General features: G+C 51.8%; 1 protein-coding gene across 11 annotated transcripts in view; it reads right to left on the reverse strand.

Annotated features, from left to right (window-relative positions):
* Positions 1–16908, reverse strand: part of JARID2 (jumonji and AT-rich interaction domain containing 2) — a 231036-nt gene that overhangs the window by 19740 nt on the left and 194388 nt on the right. For all 11 annotated transcript variants that reach the window (XM_059880679.1, XM_002697579.7, XM_059880678.1 and 8 more), the window contains 2 exons: positions 5866–6101; positions 579–1617 (listed from right to left, as the gene is read on the reverse strand). In XM_059880679.1, coding sequence (XP_059736662.1) covers positions 579–1617; positions 5866–6101 — 1275 coding nt within the window. The remainder of the gene's footprint in view (positions 1–578; positions 1618–5865; positions 6102–16908) is intronic.

Below are 16908 nucleotides of genomic sequence, written 5' to 3' on the forward strand. Positions count from 1 at the left end.
AAGGCTGAAGCGCCCCCACCCACAGTCATGTGTGCAGGCCCTAAGTGTGGCCATGTTTAGAGACAGTCCTTAAAGCGGTGATTACAGTAAAATGAGGCCATCGGGGTGGGCCCTGACCCCATGTGACTGGTGTCCTTCTAACAAGAGAAGGGACACTAGAAATCTGTGTGTGGAGGAGGAGAACAGGTGGGGACACGGGAGAAGGAAGGCTGTCCACAAGGCAAGGAGAGAGGCCTCGGGAGAAATGAACCCTGCCAGCACCTTGCTCTCACACTTGCAAGCTCCAGACCGAGAGAACTGACTCCCTGCAGGTCAAGCCCCCAGCTGCAGTACTTGGTTAACGCAGCCCGGGCAGACGAAGGCGCGGTGCAGCGGTCCTGCCCCTCTCTGGACGCCACTATGGACTCAGCCACGCGGCCAGCAGGTGTGGCCCGGTGTGAGTGAGTGAGTGTGAGTGTGTGTGTGGAGGCGGGGGCCCCGCATAGGACCACACTGACCTGCAGAAAGCAGGGCTCAGACTTCCCCTGGGCCCTGACGCACCCGGAGGCTGGTGTGGCGCCGGCCACCGCGGGCCTTACCTATGAGCGGGAGCTCGTCCATGGTGATGCCCTGAGATCTGAGGTGCTTCTTGATGCAGGCCAGCCGCTGCACGTTGGGGCCCCAGCGCCGGCCCAGCTTGTGGATGTGCTGGATCTGCGTGACGAAGCGCATCTCGTCGTTGAGCTTGCACTCGGGCCGCCAGTCCGGGGGCGGGATCACCCTGCACATGCCGTACTTCTCCACCTGAGGGCGCACCGACTCGATGTAGACGAGCGGGTCGTGGAACTCCTTGGCCGACGGCCGCAGCACGGGGATCTCGTCCATGGCCGCCCACCCGGCCCTGCCGGCCCCCTTCTCGGCCTTGGCCGCCCCCTCGTGCGGCCGAGGCAGGGGCTCCGATTGCGAGGTAGAACGATTTTCACAGGGGGCGCCGCCGTCCGGCTTGCCGTGTGCTTGTCTGCCCGGCGGGCCCTTGCCGGCTGCCGCCCGCTTGGGTCGGTTCCTCTCCAGGCTCCGCTCGGGCGCCTCCTTCTTCCCAGGGGCCCCAAGCGGCGCCTTCTCGGCGGGGCCCGGGGCTGCCTTCCTGCCGGGGCCCTCGGCGGCGCTGCCCGCAGCCCCCTTCATCTTCTTGGGGGGCGACTGCGGCTTGTCGGCCGGGGGCACCTCCTCCAGCCTCCGCTTGGAGTTCCGGAGCCCCTCCCGCAGCTGCCGCCCCCCTACCTCCTTAGTGCACGACTTTGGGTTCAACCTGCCACTGACCTTGAGGCCATTGACGGCGGGCCCGGTGGACTTGGACGCCCCCCCGAGGGATAGCACCTGTTTGCGGGTTTTTGCATTGCTACTTTCAGTTTTCCCTGAGATTGTGTGGTTGACAGCGGAACTGGGCTTGTGGTGATGGGGTTTGGTTTCCTTGACCAGTTCTCTCTTGGCTTTGGTGTATGTGACAGTCCCCTTCGTCACCGTTGCAGTGTACTTCACAGTTTTGGACGGTGAAGGTCTGACTTCGCGCATCTTTTTGGCACTGGTTGCACTTGTACCCAGAGATGACATTCGGGTGACTCCGTTGACCTTAGAAACCTGGAGGCACAGGAGGAGCAGAGAGCACAGTCAGTGTCTGGGCACAGGGGACCCCGCCCTCGAGCCCAGCTCAACAGCTGCACCTGTGGGTGAGGAGCGGGCACGGGGGTCCCAGCAAAGGCATGCAAACCACACCCTCCATGCTATCTGCCAGTCACCCAACACAGGTCAGTAACAGCAACATGATCACAAGGCTGTGCTGGTAAGGGGACAGGTGCATGCGCGTGCGCGCACACACACCCCTGTTCCAAGAAAAGACATGGTTGCACACATACACACCCCTGTTCCAAGAAAAGACATGGTTACACACACACACACACACACACACACACACACCCCGTTCCAAGAAAAGACATGGTTACACACACACACACACCCGTTCCAAGAAAAGATGGTTGTTCTTTTCCTCTGCTCCATGTATTTCAGCATGATCTGCCCACAGGACTGTAAAATCTATGCTAAATAAGTGAAGAGTGAAATAAAAAATGCCACAGGAAAAAAAGAACAAGCACTCTCATGGGGTTCAGATGCCCACGCCCAGAGGGGCAGCTGCCAGCAGCGGGCATCTGTGTCACCTGGCGCCTCGCTGGACGCCCCTCACGTCTCTGGCGCCCCAGCCTCTTCTGCACAGGAGGCGCCCATCTCCCGCCTCTATAAATGTCCACAGACTCTGTGGGAACTGGGTAAATGGTCAGTTGCTCTTCACCACTGTCTTACAGCCTGGACACCACAATAATTTTGTGACACACAGAAGTCACACTCATTTATAAAGAGAATCCAGGGAGTGACACCGCATCACCCAGCTCTGCAGGAAGTGGGGTGCTGGCCGCCTGGCACGGATAGCTCAGGTTACCCCGGGTGCACGGACAGGCAGCTGTCCTCAGTTCAACCAGAATTCTACTGCCACGCTCCCATCTCCCACTAGAGGGAGCCATTGAGTCGAGTGGCTCTGCCCAGGCTCTGAGCGCAGCAAAGGAGCCCGAGAGAAACACACTGCTGGCTGGGGAAGTGCATCTGGACCTCAAAATTCAACTTAAAAAGCACATGAGCCTAAATGAACAGAATCCACTGGACAGGCAGCAGAGTTACGGACGGGAGGGCAGGCCTCCTGGCGTGGCGGGCCCCTGGGAGGCAGTGAGCAGAGGGACGAGGCTGACGCGTCCTGGTCAGGCCCCGAGGTCTCCACAGCACCTGCCCCCTCCTAAGGCCCCCAACTGAGTCACACATCCCCAGGGACAATGAGCAACCCCGACTCCCTGCAGGACCTAACGAAGCCCAGACGAAGACCTTAAATGTTCTTCCAGCCAAGGCGAGCCTCTCACATCTCTCCCTGGATGCTTTTCATTTTCCAGAATATTGAAGAAGACTCCTCATCCTCTGGTCTGAAAAGCTCAACCTCCTTGCGCCATCTTACTTGGTCAAGACTTTTCGCAACCGCCATACATGTGACCGTGAGCACCTCTCCTAGAGGCCCCAAAGCTCAGCAGACCCTCCGCCCTGCCCTCGAGAGCGGGTTCTCTCCTTCCCGTGACAGCCCGTCTCAGCGCCCAGACGAGAACAGGGGCAACCCGCTGGGCACAGCCTCACCACCCACAGCAGCCGCATCCTGGCTTCCCGCCCACACCCCTCCGGATGCAAACCCTCCTCACCACGTCTGGAAACCATTTCCAAACCCTCTCCAGGTGGAAGAACCGTTGTTTCTTCATCCTAAATTCATTACTGTCTTGCTGCAAACCATGTAAGCACTACTCTAAGGAAACGCTGCTTTGTTGAACACCTACCATACGTCCAAATCATCAGCCGGGAGCAGTTCAGGGCTGTTACACACGCCTGTGACACCTGGCACACCTGGCACCTTTGGGAGAATAAGACCTGGAAGGCTGGCGAGGCCCCGCACACCGAGTCCTCATGCCCTAGCCCCGGGGGCCAGGGCTCTCAGGAGGGCAGGCACCCACCCAGCACACGCGAGCCCCGGGGCCGTCCTCGACAGCAGAGCGAGCTCTTGGGGCACTGGGGCCGGCAGGCAGAGGCACCCCGACGCAGGGGTCCCCACCCCATCACCTGCACTTCACACAACCCCTGATCTTTTCTTTCCGGCTGACAGAAAAAAATTAACCATATCTGAGATTACAGATCCGAGTATTCTCCGGGCCTCCGTCTTTTATGCAGTTGAAAAGATGAAAGGTCAGATTCTAATCACTCGCGTCAGGCTGTTACAAAGGAATCTACAATTGGCTTCTAGTGACCCTTTTTTCCTCCCCCCAGAGTACTTAACTAATGGGATTTGATGGTATCAAAATTGCCCTTTCATGTCCCACAATGTCCCTGGGAGAGGAGCTGGCATCACTGGCTCGAAATGAACAATAGGGCCCAGGCAGGTTGATTATCACAGCCTAAGTCTTGGCGAAGGTCACGCTAAGAGCCCAGCTAGAACTGGGAGTCCCGGGTCATCCCACTTGGGGGATTTGACAGGGGAGGGAGGGCAGGAGACGCTCCTCCTACAGGACCTGGACCGCAAACCAGCCAGGCTCCTGCAGTCACGCAGATGACGGGAGTCTGCCTGCCGAGGTCTCTCACCTGCTTCCAGGTCAGAGCCTGCTGTGGAACAGGGGCTGGGGCCACCCCGAGGCAGGGGGTACCTGCTACTCCCTCAATTCTCACCTCCAACTGCATGACCCTCTCCTGTTCAATGACAAAGGGAAACCCTGAACTCAGGGGCAGGGACTGGGGGCTGAGGATGAGTCTGGACCAACAGAGACGGGGGTTACTCAACACAGCCTCATGAGTCTGAAAGTGCTAGATACTGAGAGAGATTCATTCCACCCTGAGATTCCTGCTCCACAGATGGGTCCCTGTCCACTCAGACCCCTTCAGAAGTGTTCTTTTTCATAAGCAAAGATCTGGAGGGAAGTTCTGCACAAGGACCAGTCCGGACAACGGCCTTGGAAAAGGAACAAGAACACCAAATGGACAGTGTGTCCTGCACTTTACATCCTGAAAACTGGGAACCCAGCTCGGGAGGGCCAATTCCATGCTCCAGTGTTCTCATGAGGAAAACTGAGGTTTGTGTTGCAGGAACTTCCGTGGGCAATATGCAAAGCCCACCTGCTTAATCTCAAGGCAACATGTCAAAGCGTGAGGTGGCGATCTCAGGACCGTGGAAACTAAACGAGGATGCTCGCCTCGTCCCCAACTGACAACTGAGTGATGCTTGCTGGTGCGTGGTTACGACTGGTAATACTCGCGTACACACACAGTCCTCTGTACGCGCCACATGTGAACAGCCCCACGTTTGGAGACAACGGTTCCTGACATTGTCAAGAATGAGAAAGACCACAGGGAAAGAACAAGTCAGCAGAAGGAGGAATTCCAACCCTCACACGACAAGGAGCATCTTTTAGTCACTAACACTGCCTGCCAGGGAATCACCCGTGCCACCAAGGGCAGCCATAACTGTATGTGACATGTTCCTGGTGAGGAGAGCTCACCGACTTGCAGGTGCGGTGGCTACAGCAGCAGAGGGGCTAACGAGCTGTCACTGGATCCAGGCGCCCGTCTCGCCGTGCCTCCAGGCCCCTCTCACCCTTACTGTCTCCCTCCCAGGTCCTGAGAAATCTTGTCCAAGGGCAGGAACAGGCGCCCCCACCAGATCAGGGGTCTGGATCTCACCCTGGAATTTGCTGGGGGTGGGGTGAGGGCAGGGAGGGCAGAGCGTGTGTGGCCTCAGGGCGAGGGATGGGGAGTGTCCCCTGCGGCCACACCCCATCTCATCACCACCTGCAGGCCACTCACAAGTCCTGCCACAGCCGCCAATGTGTCCACCAGGGACAATTTACATCCAGGCCGGCTGCAGACCTGCTTCAGGGCAACGTGTGGCTCCCGGCCTCCCCGGTGCTAGGCAAGGGTAACGGGGGACATCCCCTCGCTGCCCTTCCAGGACACCCAGCACACGAGGCCCAGGGTGATGGCCCCGGCAGCACCCTCCGGGGAGTGACGCAACTCCAGCAATGGCCCCTCCTCTGTCTTCACCCGAGGAGAGGCGCGGGCACTGGCACCCCTGCCAGGCCACGGTTCTCTCACCTCTGAGCATCCCTTCCTGCTTTCCGAGCCCTGGAAACACACACCGCTTTGGGCTACTCCTCATATTCCCCTTCAGTGAATTTGGTGAAACGGACAGGTGGCCTCGGGCGGGAGGGCTGGCACATCTGGGCCAGGCCTTGCTCCCTTGTCAGCAGGGCCGGTCCTCACCTGTTTCCGTAAGTCCTGAGCCGACCGATGCAGAGCGGGGTGGTGGTGGTGAGCGGCGAGCCCCTTGGCCGAGGAGCCGGCGGCGGGGGCGGCGGGGGGGTGGCTCGCGGACACCTGCTCCCTCCGTGCGTCGGCCCGCGCATCGCTGTGCTTCTCCTTCGCCGGAGTGGCCTCTTTGCTTTTGTGTTTCTGAACAGGGTCCTTCTCCCGGGACGACCTGCTGGAACCATTGAAAACTGGAAAGGAAGGAGGGAGGAAGAACAGAGTCACTAGCGGGTGCAGCCTGCTGCCGGGTACCCCAAGCCCTGCAGATAGGAGGAGAAAGAGACGGAAGACACGCTGGACAAGTGTCCCGGCTCACAGGCCCTCAGCACCCAACCTCCAGACCAAACGGCCACAGAGGAGAGGAGTATCCTCAACACAGAGAGACCCAAAGAAAAGTTACCAGTGCAGCTTAGGAAGGAGGAGCTTTGGTTGAAACAATTGAAAATCCTTTTTTTAAAAATCGCTACAAAAAAGCAAGCACGTGCACAAATATACAGTAGCCCTTAGAGTATCAACATCACACCTTAAACAAAAAGAGAAGAATTAAAATGAAAAAACCAACTGGTCACATTCCAAGAGCGTGACCACCGCACACATGAAGACACAGGGGATCCGGAGTTTAAACTAAGGCGTGTGAGGCTGCAGATCTGGCTGGTGGACACGGGTCAGGATGCAGCTGCTTCACCTGACCCCTCGGGGACCACAGAAGAGGGGGAGCAGGGCTCAGGAGCCCTGAGCCAGACTCCTTTCTATTCCAGGAGTCACAACACCTACGAGTATGCAGTGCCTGCTGTCAGCCCAGGGACCGCAGTCAAGCAGTCACCCAGCCTCTGAACCCAAAGGGACCAGTCCTGTCCTCGAGCCCATTTCCTAGAAGATACCATCAGAAGGCGCCCCACACCCACCTCCCTGATGGCCAGATGGCGTTCAGAGCCAGCTCCCCAAGTGCCCGCCGCACCCCCCATCCCCAGGGAGCTGAGACCCCAGAGAGCACGCTCAGGTCTAAAGGCAATGCCATGGCGACACTGCCCTGAGTCTTCTCCTCTGCTTACAGCTGGGACTCCACTCCTGGACAGACTTGTGCTTGGCCTGCCCGGCCCCGTGGGCTCCGGGCGGAACAGCTGGGGAATCCAGTGGGCCCTCCTAGCTGTCATTTAAAAGGGCTCCTGGAGCACTTCCTGACAGAGTGGCCTGGAAAGGTCACTGTGTCCACCTGCCCATCGAGCACCCGCGCGCCAGGCTGCCTCACCACATTCCAGCAGAAAGCAGCAGGGACCAGGCAACTGTAAAGAGAAAACCCCTCCTCCTCTGAGCTGAAACTTTTTTCTGAAGCTTAGACATGGAAGTTCAACCCGCAGAGCCACGAGACAACGTCTGTCTTCTGAGATGCCCTTCTCAGGTCAGGACCTTGAATGCTTTCTTTGTCGCCCCCATTTGTACAAGCATCCTTTACATTTATGTCTCATAGATTGCAGACAGTTTCCTCTTATTTGCTTTTTCCGTCTGTTATGTTACTAAAATCAGCTAACCCATTTGTTAAACTTTCCTTGCTTAGAAAGTCCTTCCTATATTTTCAGATGGTAAGATAATCCTCGAAGTTTCCTAATTGTTTTCTGATTTAATGTGCTTCTTTAGTGCATGTGTTATTACACTGTACATGGCATGATTAAAAGATTCACGTTTTCGTTACCTGGACTGGATGTACACCCTGATCTCCCCACCCCCAGCGACCACACACTCCAACTAGACTTTCAATCCAGAGGTAAAGCCCATGTGACACATCAGAACACAGTATATGACCCGTGTTGTGCAAGGCTCTGTCCGATACTCTCAGAAAAATGGAGAGCTCTGAATGGCTGGCGTTTATTCTAAGTGAAAGTAACTACATGTTGTCAGAATCCATCCATCATGCCCACGCTGGCAGAATCTGCACTTGCTTTTCCGACAAATTAGAAGCAACATCCATAAGAAGTCATACTTCAACGTGATTAAAAAGCAACCCAAGGAACATGAATCCAGGCAATTCTTGACCGTTCACCAATTTTCTAGGCAGTGAGCACATTCTTTATTGAAAAACAGTACAGAAGTTTCATCTTTCTTTTTAATCTTAAATATTTCATATTTTTCTGAGCTTTGTTATTGCCACAAAGACGAGTAGTCTACTATTACAGAAGTACCAGTTCTAGAATTGACTTCTCTGGTTATAAAAATTTTGGCTACAAAAATTTATTCTGGGGATTAGTTCCTTTTCACAAGGCTATATCAGCTGCTCAACTCCCAGCCCTACCGTGTGGGCAAACTGCGTGGATCCTCGGTTTCCTTAGAGGCTGGCGACCACATGCTCCTGAATGGAGACTGTCTGGGAAGACCTACCTGCTGCTTCTGGAAAATGCCTGTCTCGGGTTAGTACACTCAGATTGGGACAAGACCTCTTCCTGCTTCCCTGACAATGCAGAAGAACGGGCTTCAACACGGCCCAAGAGCAAGCCTGAGCAGACCTCCCACAACCTCCAACTGGACCCTGGCTGCCTCCCACTGCCTCCCAATATCTATTTCACGGGCAAACAGAGGTGGTGCCAACGTTCTGTCCAAGCAAGAAGAGAGAGGCTGCTGAAGCCACAGCCCACATTCTCTACAGTTTAATGAACGGCTTGACCCTTGGGGGACCCAGAGACCCTTTCATGGGATCTCCTAGGTCAAAAATATTTTCATAATTGTACTGAAAGTATTTCCCTTTTTCACTGTGTTGGTATTTCAATGATGGTGATGGTTAACGACAGATCAGCCATCAGGGAAATGCAAATCAAAATGACCACGAACCACCACTTCACATTCCCTAGGAGGGCTGTGCTTACAAAGATGGGTAAAGGCAGAGCTGGTGAGGACTAAGAGCCCTCATTCCCTGCAGGTAGGGATGCCAACTGCTGCAGCCACTCTGGAAAATGGTCTGGAAGTTCCTCAAAACAGAGTTACTATGTGACCCAGCAACTCCACTCCCAGATGTGAACGTAAGAGGAACGAAAAGTATGCCCACATACAAACGTGCATCCACGTGGTCAGAGCAGAAATATGAATAATAAACACTGCAGAAAAAATCTGAAGGTTCATCAACTGGTATTTAGCTAAACGAAACAAGGTGTTATCCATCTGTAAAAAGGAGCTGGGTACTGACGCATGCTCCAGCACAGACGGATCTTGGAGACATCATGGGAAGAGAAAGAAGGGCCACCTATTGCAGGATTCCATGCATATGAGATGACCAAACCAACACGAAGAGACAGAGAGGCGGGCTTCCCTGGTGACCCAGTGGTAAAGAATCAGCCGGTAGCAGACACGGGTTTGATCCCTGCTCAGGAATGATCCCATGTGCCTAGGAACAACTAAGCCTGTGAACCACATCTCCTGAGCCTGGGCTCCACCACGAGAAGCCCCCGCGATGGGAAGTGCACACACTGCAGCAGAGCTCCGGCCCTGAGCACAGAAGCCTGCACAGCAACAAAGACCCAGCGCAGCCAAAGCAATGAACGGGACAGACAACGTGCGTCAGCAGCTGCCGGGCGCCGGGGGGGTTCAGGGAAACGGCAGTGACTCCGAATGGGTACATATTTTTCAGGGTGAAAGCGATGAAAAGGTTCTCGAGTTGACTGTGGTGATGGCCACACAACTCAGTGAATATGCTAAAAACTACTAAATTGTTCACTGTGGTTCAATTTTATGATACATGAATTATATCTCTAAAAAACTTAATATGAACAGCAGCACCAAGTGGCAACATCTGACACAGATCAATGCAGTGGCACCAAAGGGCATGAATAAATACTGTGTTCTTCATCAGTTGCTAGCAGTTTAAAAAAAAAAGTTCACTTCAGAAAGTGATAAATAGAAACTGTTCACAGCATTAAATCTCAACTCTTGAGTATACACACACTCTGAGACACAATGGAACCACACACAGAGGCACTTCTCCTTAACATCAGTGTGACGACTACTTCTAGGGAAAAGCACTTGAGATTAAGCTGCAAGCTAGCTGTGTTTTTTCATGGAATGCTATTTTTATTTGAAAGGACAACCGATATAGTTATTTGTCAGCTATTTTCTCAAAAACAAATAAAGTGAGCCTGTCAAGGATAAAGTAACTAACAGTTTTTGCAGCCAATGACAGAATTCATGACTTCAAGCAAAAATGACAATTTTGGAAAACCTGTATCTGCACCATGAACCCGAAAGCCTCTCAAAACTTAAAGACTTTCCCAATGAGTTTAGTACAGAGGAGATTCTTCGATACAGCATACCGGAAGGTACCGACAACTGGAAGGGGTGGCTAACCCAGTGAACCGTCATTCTCAGATGATCGCTATAAGACATTATAAAACTGTGTGTGGCTAAGACAGCCATTCAAGGCGGAGGGCAAACCAATGGATGTTAACCTAACAGTGCACGAAAAGCTCACCGACAGGGGTTCAGATTACAACTGACCTTGAAGAAACTACCCTTGGTTGGGTCTAACCCTAACCCTAACCCTAACCCTAACTGTCACAAAGGCGCCTCCCTCCTCCAACCACCTCTTTGTCTGAAACTGATTTTCTTGTGTACTACTGAATGCAGAAGCGGACTTAAGAATGTACCTGTCGTTTACTAAGTCAGACATTAAACAGATTTGCAAAAAAGTCAAACAATGCAACCTCCCTCACCTACAACTTTTCAGGTGTGGAAAAACAGTCCCTTTCTGTACATGAAAATGTTATTTATATCAACATGGAATGCATGTGTGTTATTTTCAAATAGGTAAATATTTCTAAATCACCTCAGTTTTAATTTTAATATGGTAAGTAAGTAAGTAAAGTTGCTCAGTCGTGTCTGACTCTTTGTGACACCGTGGACGGTAGCCTACCAGGCTCCTCTGTCCACGGAATTTCCCAGGCAAGAGTACTGGAGTGGGTTTCCATTTCCTTTCAGGGATCGAACCCAGGTCTCCGGCACTGCAGGCAGACGCTTCACCGTCTGAGCCACCAGGAAAGCCCTTTTAATATGGTAAATATCAATAAATACAAGCCACAATATAAAAGCCTTCTGTGGGCCCCACAATGGTTATTAAGAGTAGAAACAGGTCTTGAGACCAAGAGGCCTGAAAAGGGTGAGATGGGATCGTCTTTCCCCTAGTTATTAGCTACACCGTGGTTTCCCGAAGCTCTGATGGCCCCTGAACTTACCTCTACAGCCACGCACCCTGCAAAAAGCTCAGCTTCCAAAATTTTGTTAGTCACACAGTCGTGTTTGACTCTTTGCGACCCCATGGACTGAAGTCCACCAGGCTCCTCTGTCCATGGAATTCTCCGGGCAAAACAACTGGCATGGATAGCCATTCCCTTCTCCAAGGGATCTTCCCAACCCAGGGATGGAATCTATGTCTCGAGCAATGCAGGCAGATTCTTTACTGTCTGAACCACCAGAGAAGCCCCCAGGCTCCAAATTATGCTACCTAAGTTTAAATCCAGAGAAATCATTTGCTAACTATCTGACCTTGGACTGGTTTCCTGTCTAAGCCTCAGTTTTCCAACTGACTATTTATCTCATAGGGTTGCTTGGAGGATTTAGTGACAAAACATTAGAGAGGATCTCAGAGGGAGCAGTGGGCAGGCATTAGTTTGCAGGGATGACCACACCACGATGGAGTCAACGGCCAGGGGGCAGCGGAGCCCCAGTGCACACGCACAGATGATGACTCCACTCGAAGTGAACCACGGGGCGAGGCCAGTTACTAGACGGAGACTTCAAGAACTTGGAGTGGCACTATGGTTAGCCAGCACCATCTTTCTGAAATCCAGGGGTGAGGGGCACAGATTGCTCACTGGCCTTATGTCTCTGAAACAGAAGGCACAGCTCTGCTTCTGTTCTAATGCCCCCTGGGAGCTCTGACCCCACCAGCACCAAAACTGCCTCCCCAGGAGCGGGGAGGGGGCCTCTGATCACAGCAGAAGGGAGAGAGGCACGTGCCTTAAATATAATAACTGAACCGGCTGCAGTGCACACCGCACGACGGGCTTCTGCTAAAGACCATTGTGATCAGATAATTGGGAAAGGGGAAGGTTTTCAAAATTTCGAAAATAAAAAATTGAGCAACATTAACTTTGATCTGCAACAAAGGGAGAGTTTTTGAATAAATCCACTTTCTGTAACCACTGTGCTATTTTAGAGCAGCTGTCCACCCAAATGGCAAACACAGCCAAAAAGTCAACTCAAGTATAACTCGGGGAGGGGGGGGGGCCGCTGGTTGCTGGATGATGGTGCCTCAGACGAGGTGTATTTTGTCAGCAGCAGCTCATTAATTTTAAGTGTCGTGGGAACCTGCAGTTTTACTCCTCCAAGTAATTATCTTTTGTCTTAACTTGTAAGATTCTCCAGAAGAGGAAAGGAAAAAATATCCACTCTCACAGGAAAAGCCTAAACCCTGTGAAGATGAGACAGAAAGTTCAATGTACAGAGGACCCACACACGCTGCCTCCAATTAAAAGAATAATTGGACTCATTACTTTAAGAAAGTGTTTATCACCAAAAACAGTATTAGGAAATTATATTGTATACTCAGATACAAACAGCTGTGCATTAATGAACACATGTATTGATTTGTATACACACTCTCTGAAAGTTAAATGGCCTGTAGCAAGGGTTTCCATACCACGGCAAGCAAAACCTTTAAATCCAAAGGCGGGTATTCTGACTGAGGGTCACTTCAGGCCCGAGAAGGTAAAATTTGCTCCCAATGGCGGATGAAAAAGAAATGGGCAACAGCTTCCCTAGCAACCTTTGATTGCATGAAAGGCGGAAAGCCACACTTTCCAAGGAGGACCTCACGTCTGAGGAGGACCTTGGACCTCCAGAGGGTTTGTACTAAACCACGTTCCCCCATCTGACTCTGTCCACAAAGTCAGATCCTGACAAGATTCCCAGGGGATCCTCCAGGCCTTTAAAACCCTCACTCCATACACAAGCTGGACCAGACCGGCTGGTTGTGACTCCTAGCTGCCAGATCCGTAACACATCTGTGTCTCCATTCTCAGAAGATCAAACCAGTGCCTCTGCTTATCTGGCCTCCAGGAATCACTAAAGTACTTAGAAGTCCATGAAACGCTATCCATTCTTCAGAGAAAAGAGCGTTACAGATATAAGAAAGTTGATCTTTTTTAGTGACTTCCCTGGTGGCTCAGACAGTAAAAGCATCTGCCTACAAGGCAGGAGACCCAGGTTCAATCCCTGGTTTGGGAAGATCCCCTGGAGAAGGAAACAGCAACCCGATCCAGTACTCTTGCCTTGAAAATCCCATGGATGGAGGAACCTGGTAGGCTACAGTCCACGATCTTTTTAAAAGCTCCTGCTCTAAGAGCAAAGACAAGACCCCCACTTGAAAACAGTCCTTCCTCGTAAGGAGAGTATAGCCCCAAACATCCTAATTATTAGCACCAGGAAGGCACTTTATCTGAAAACCAGGAAGTTTTTTCTATCAGGTGAGCAGGAAAAAAGGCCCTTTGAATGGCATCTGGCCAAAGTTCTATGACACCCTGTGATGACCCAGTGTCTAACCTTCACCCTGAAAAAGAAACACAGACAAAAGCCATCATGGAAAGCGGGCAGGAAGGTCTGCCAGCAGACACATGACACATACGAGGAAAGAAACAGCAAAAGGTCGAAGATGGGACTAACCCCCAAATTACGTAAAATGAGACTTGCTCCCTGTGTCAACCCCAAAACAAGAAGGGACAAAAGAAAGAAAGAAGAATCGTTATAAATAGAGAAGACTGTGTTATGGAAAGGAAAAGAGGAACACGCCAAGTTTCTGATGGGGAGCCAGATATTTAAATGTAAGCTTCATGTCATTACAAGGCGTCCGGACTCCGGGAAGGCAGGCCCCATCAATCAGCTGGCATCGGATCCTTGTTACTGTACAAAAGCCGCACTTGCTCCCTGGAGCCAGTTCAACTTTGAGTCACTATTGTCTGAAAACAATGGAATGTGTCTGCCAACCTGTGTCAATAGTTCAAAAGGATTTTAATGCTGGCTGTGTGAGTGCTGCAACCTGGTTTGCCCTGGGCCAAAACAGCTCCGCTGACTTGGCTGGAGCAGTCACGTGTCAAGCTGGAGCGCGAGAGCGCGTAGGTCGGCTCCGGCTCCGGCTCCATCAGGGTCTTGCTCGGGCTGGGAGCCCCCAGCAATAGCTGGACCTACAGCAGTCCACGTGCACCCTGATCTGGTATCACAAGCAAGTTCTCCTGGTTTACCTGGTGTTCTGAAAGCCCTCTGGAATTTCCACCCAGTGAAATTCTACCACTTTGGCTACGCTGTGTAACAGGAAAAAGAAACCTGTTGAAAAGACTCTTTAAAGCCAACCTGAATTTTCTTCTCTCTATAAGAACTTGAATCTGTAAGTCATGGAATGTTTTTTCAATCAAAACTTGGCTACCAGGGTACCCAGATCTAGAAATGTGAATACACTGTGGGCAATGATGTAATATACCCAACAGAGTTGGACAGATTTGCCAATTAAACATGTTCCTTACACAGGATCCTAGTAACTGCAGATACTGAAGTCTGAAAAGACAGGATGACCTTTGTGATAATATAAAGGTCAGGGCATCAGAAAGACCATCCATCAGAATGAATGGCTTCTGTCATTGAAAAATGGGTTTACTGGCCCACTTGGCCCCCAAAGGAGCCGAGCAAAGGACAAGACGGATGGCCTGATGGTGACTGACCCCCGCCTGTCCCCGCACCAGCTGGCTCAAGGCACCTGCATTCTCCAACGTGCCGCAGGGGGACCAGAGGACACCCGGGCGGAGGACCTGTCGGGAGAGGGGCCAGTGGGCCGAGAGGAGTCTCCTGCTTTCTCACCCTCAAGAACCAAGACACAGCACAGAGCCACGGCACATACTCCAGCAGGAGACAAGCAATAACTCTGAAGAGCAAATGAAAAAAGTGCTTTTTGCAGCCTGGGGTTTCCTAAAGCCCTACATTCAAGGAGATGAATTCTGAAAGGTTAACCACTTCTGAAGTCAATGGCAAGACCTCTGGCCCACCTCTGGACCTGAACAAGGAATCTCAAGGTTTTGCTGTGAATGGAAAGTAAGTGTGCACAAAAGTTAAACTGGAAAGCACTCCATACACATGATCAACTCTACAAGTTACAAAAGAATGGATAAAAATGCAGAATAAAAATATCAGTACAGAAAAGCAAATACAGCAGTATCGGTATCGTAGTAAGGATTGTTTTCAAGGTTCTCCAAATAAAGTCTGTGGATCTGCCATTGTCCCACACACACTTCCACTCGCCCCCCAGCCAGGAAAGCAGCCAGGAAAGGGCATCCTATATGCGCACAACTTTCCCCGCGACTGAAGCGTGCCCTCAAGACAGGCTCGACGAATGTAGCTGGAAATATTAAATACTGAGCAGCTGGGTGAACAGCTCAGCAATTCAATTTACAATGTATGTGATACAAACACATCCTAGCCGAGCATGAACAACAAAATTGATTAAAGATTCTGAAAATCTAATATGTTATCTTAATTTCCTCAGCACTGCAGAGTATTACAGTTCTTTGGAAGAGTCATCAGACCTGAGGCCAGCAACAAAACGGCATCCAGATTCTGTTTCTGAAAACCTACCAAGTGCCAGGCGCCATGCTGAACGCATCCGTCACTCACTGAGTTCTAACAGACACTTGTTTCTCTTTAGTAAGCTGCTATCCACATAGCACGTGATCCATTCAAAGTGCACCATCCAGTGGGTTCTGGCATGTTCACACTTGTGCAACCATCATCACAGTCTAAGTTTAAAGTCCCCATCACCCCCAAATGAAACTCCATCCCTGCCTGTCCTGAACCCAAATGGAAAAAGTCAGGTGCTCTCCACATTTTACAACCGGGGAAACTGGGGCCTAAAGAGATTAAACCACTGGATAAAGACACCTGGTCAGGAAGGTGGACTCAAGCCAGAAGCTCCTCTTCCACCACCAGACCCATCTCCCCAATCTTCTGTCTCTGAAATCTGCCCGAGCCTCTCACCACAGAGCAGGGGCCCTGCCATCCCCAGGAAGAGACATCTACATGCTAAACAAACAGGAGGCGCCAGCGCGGCCCTCGGTGTAGGCATGCCCAAGGGCCTGCGTGACCCACACAGCAAACGCTTAAGGGAAACAAGAAACGAGGGAGAGCCAATCACCCTGGCGGACGGCTCAGCAGGGTCTGTCTATCACACGTGGAGCAGCTCCTGGTGCTGAGGGTGGGCATGACTCACGCTCCCTCTGGGGCAGCCCTCACCGTGCCAGGTATCTGAAACATACTAACTTCCTGGGGTTCTCTTATCATCTACGAGGCTATTTCTAGACTTCCAGATCTTACAATCACGTGAGGCATTAACGGCCAATATGGTGCTCTCTACCAGAGAGAAATACAACCTACAGCGACTCATTTACCCTTCACAAAACCTATGAAAAAGCATGCCTACTCCCTCTTTAAAGATAAGAAAACTAGAACGGCCTCAAGTAGCGACCCCATCTGGGCAAACAAGCATCGGCATCCTGCTCTCAGCCACGAGGCCAAGTGGCCCCAAATGAGGGGGCAGTGGAGGGCTAACAACACACTTAGCACTCTGCACATTCTCCCGCTCTTAAAGAACAGGCTTCCAACCCATACTCCAACTCAGGAGATTCAGCTGCCCCAGCTGGGAGGGAAAAAAATAATCAAGCTGCAGGAGGTTTAAAAAAAAGGTGAAGAGGATATTCCACAAAAGCATCAGTTAAAGAAAAAAAGCTCTTCACAGCGTCTCCTCGTGGCACACAGAGGGACCCTGGTCCTGTGCATACAACCCACCCCCCCACCACCCAGACAGGGGACCGAATGCACCTCGAAGGTGACCCCAGGGCAGACATAAGTGAAGTCGGCCAAACTACTGATTTTTGGCCCTTACATAAGGCACCGCACCCCACCCCACCCCCCGGAACCGAGCCA

Source organism: Bos taurus, chromosome 23, assembly GCF_002263795.3.
Source record: "Bos taurus isolate L1 Dominette 01449 registration number 42190680 breed Hereford chromosome 23, ARS-UCD2.0, whole genome shotgun sequence".
NCBI classification, from domain to species: domain Eukaryota; kingdom Metazoa; phylum Chordata; class Mammalia; order Artiodactyla; family Bovidae; genus Bos; species Bos taurus.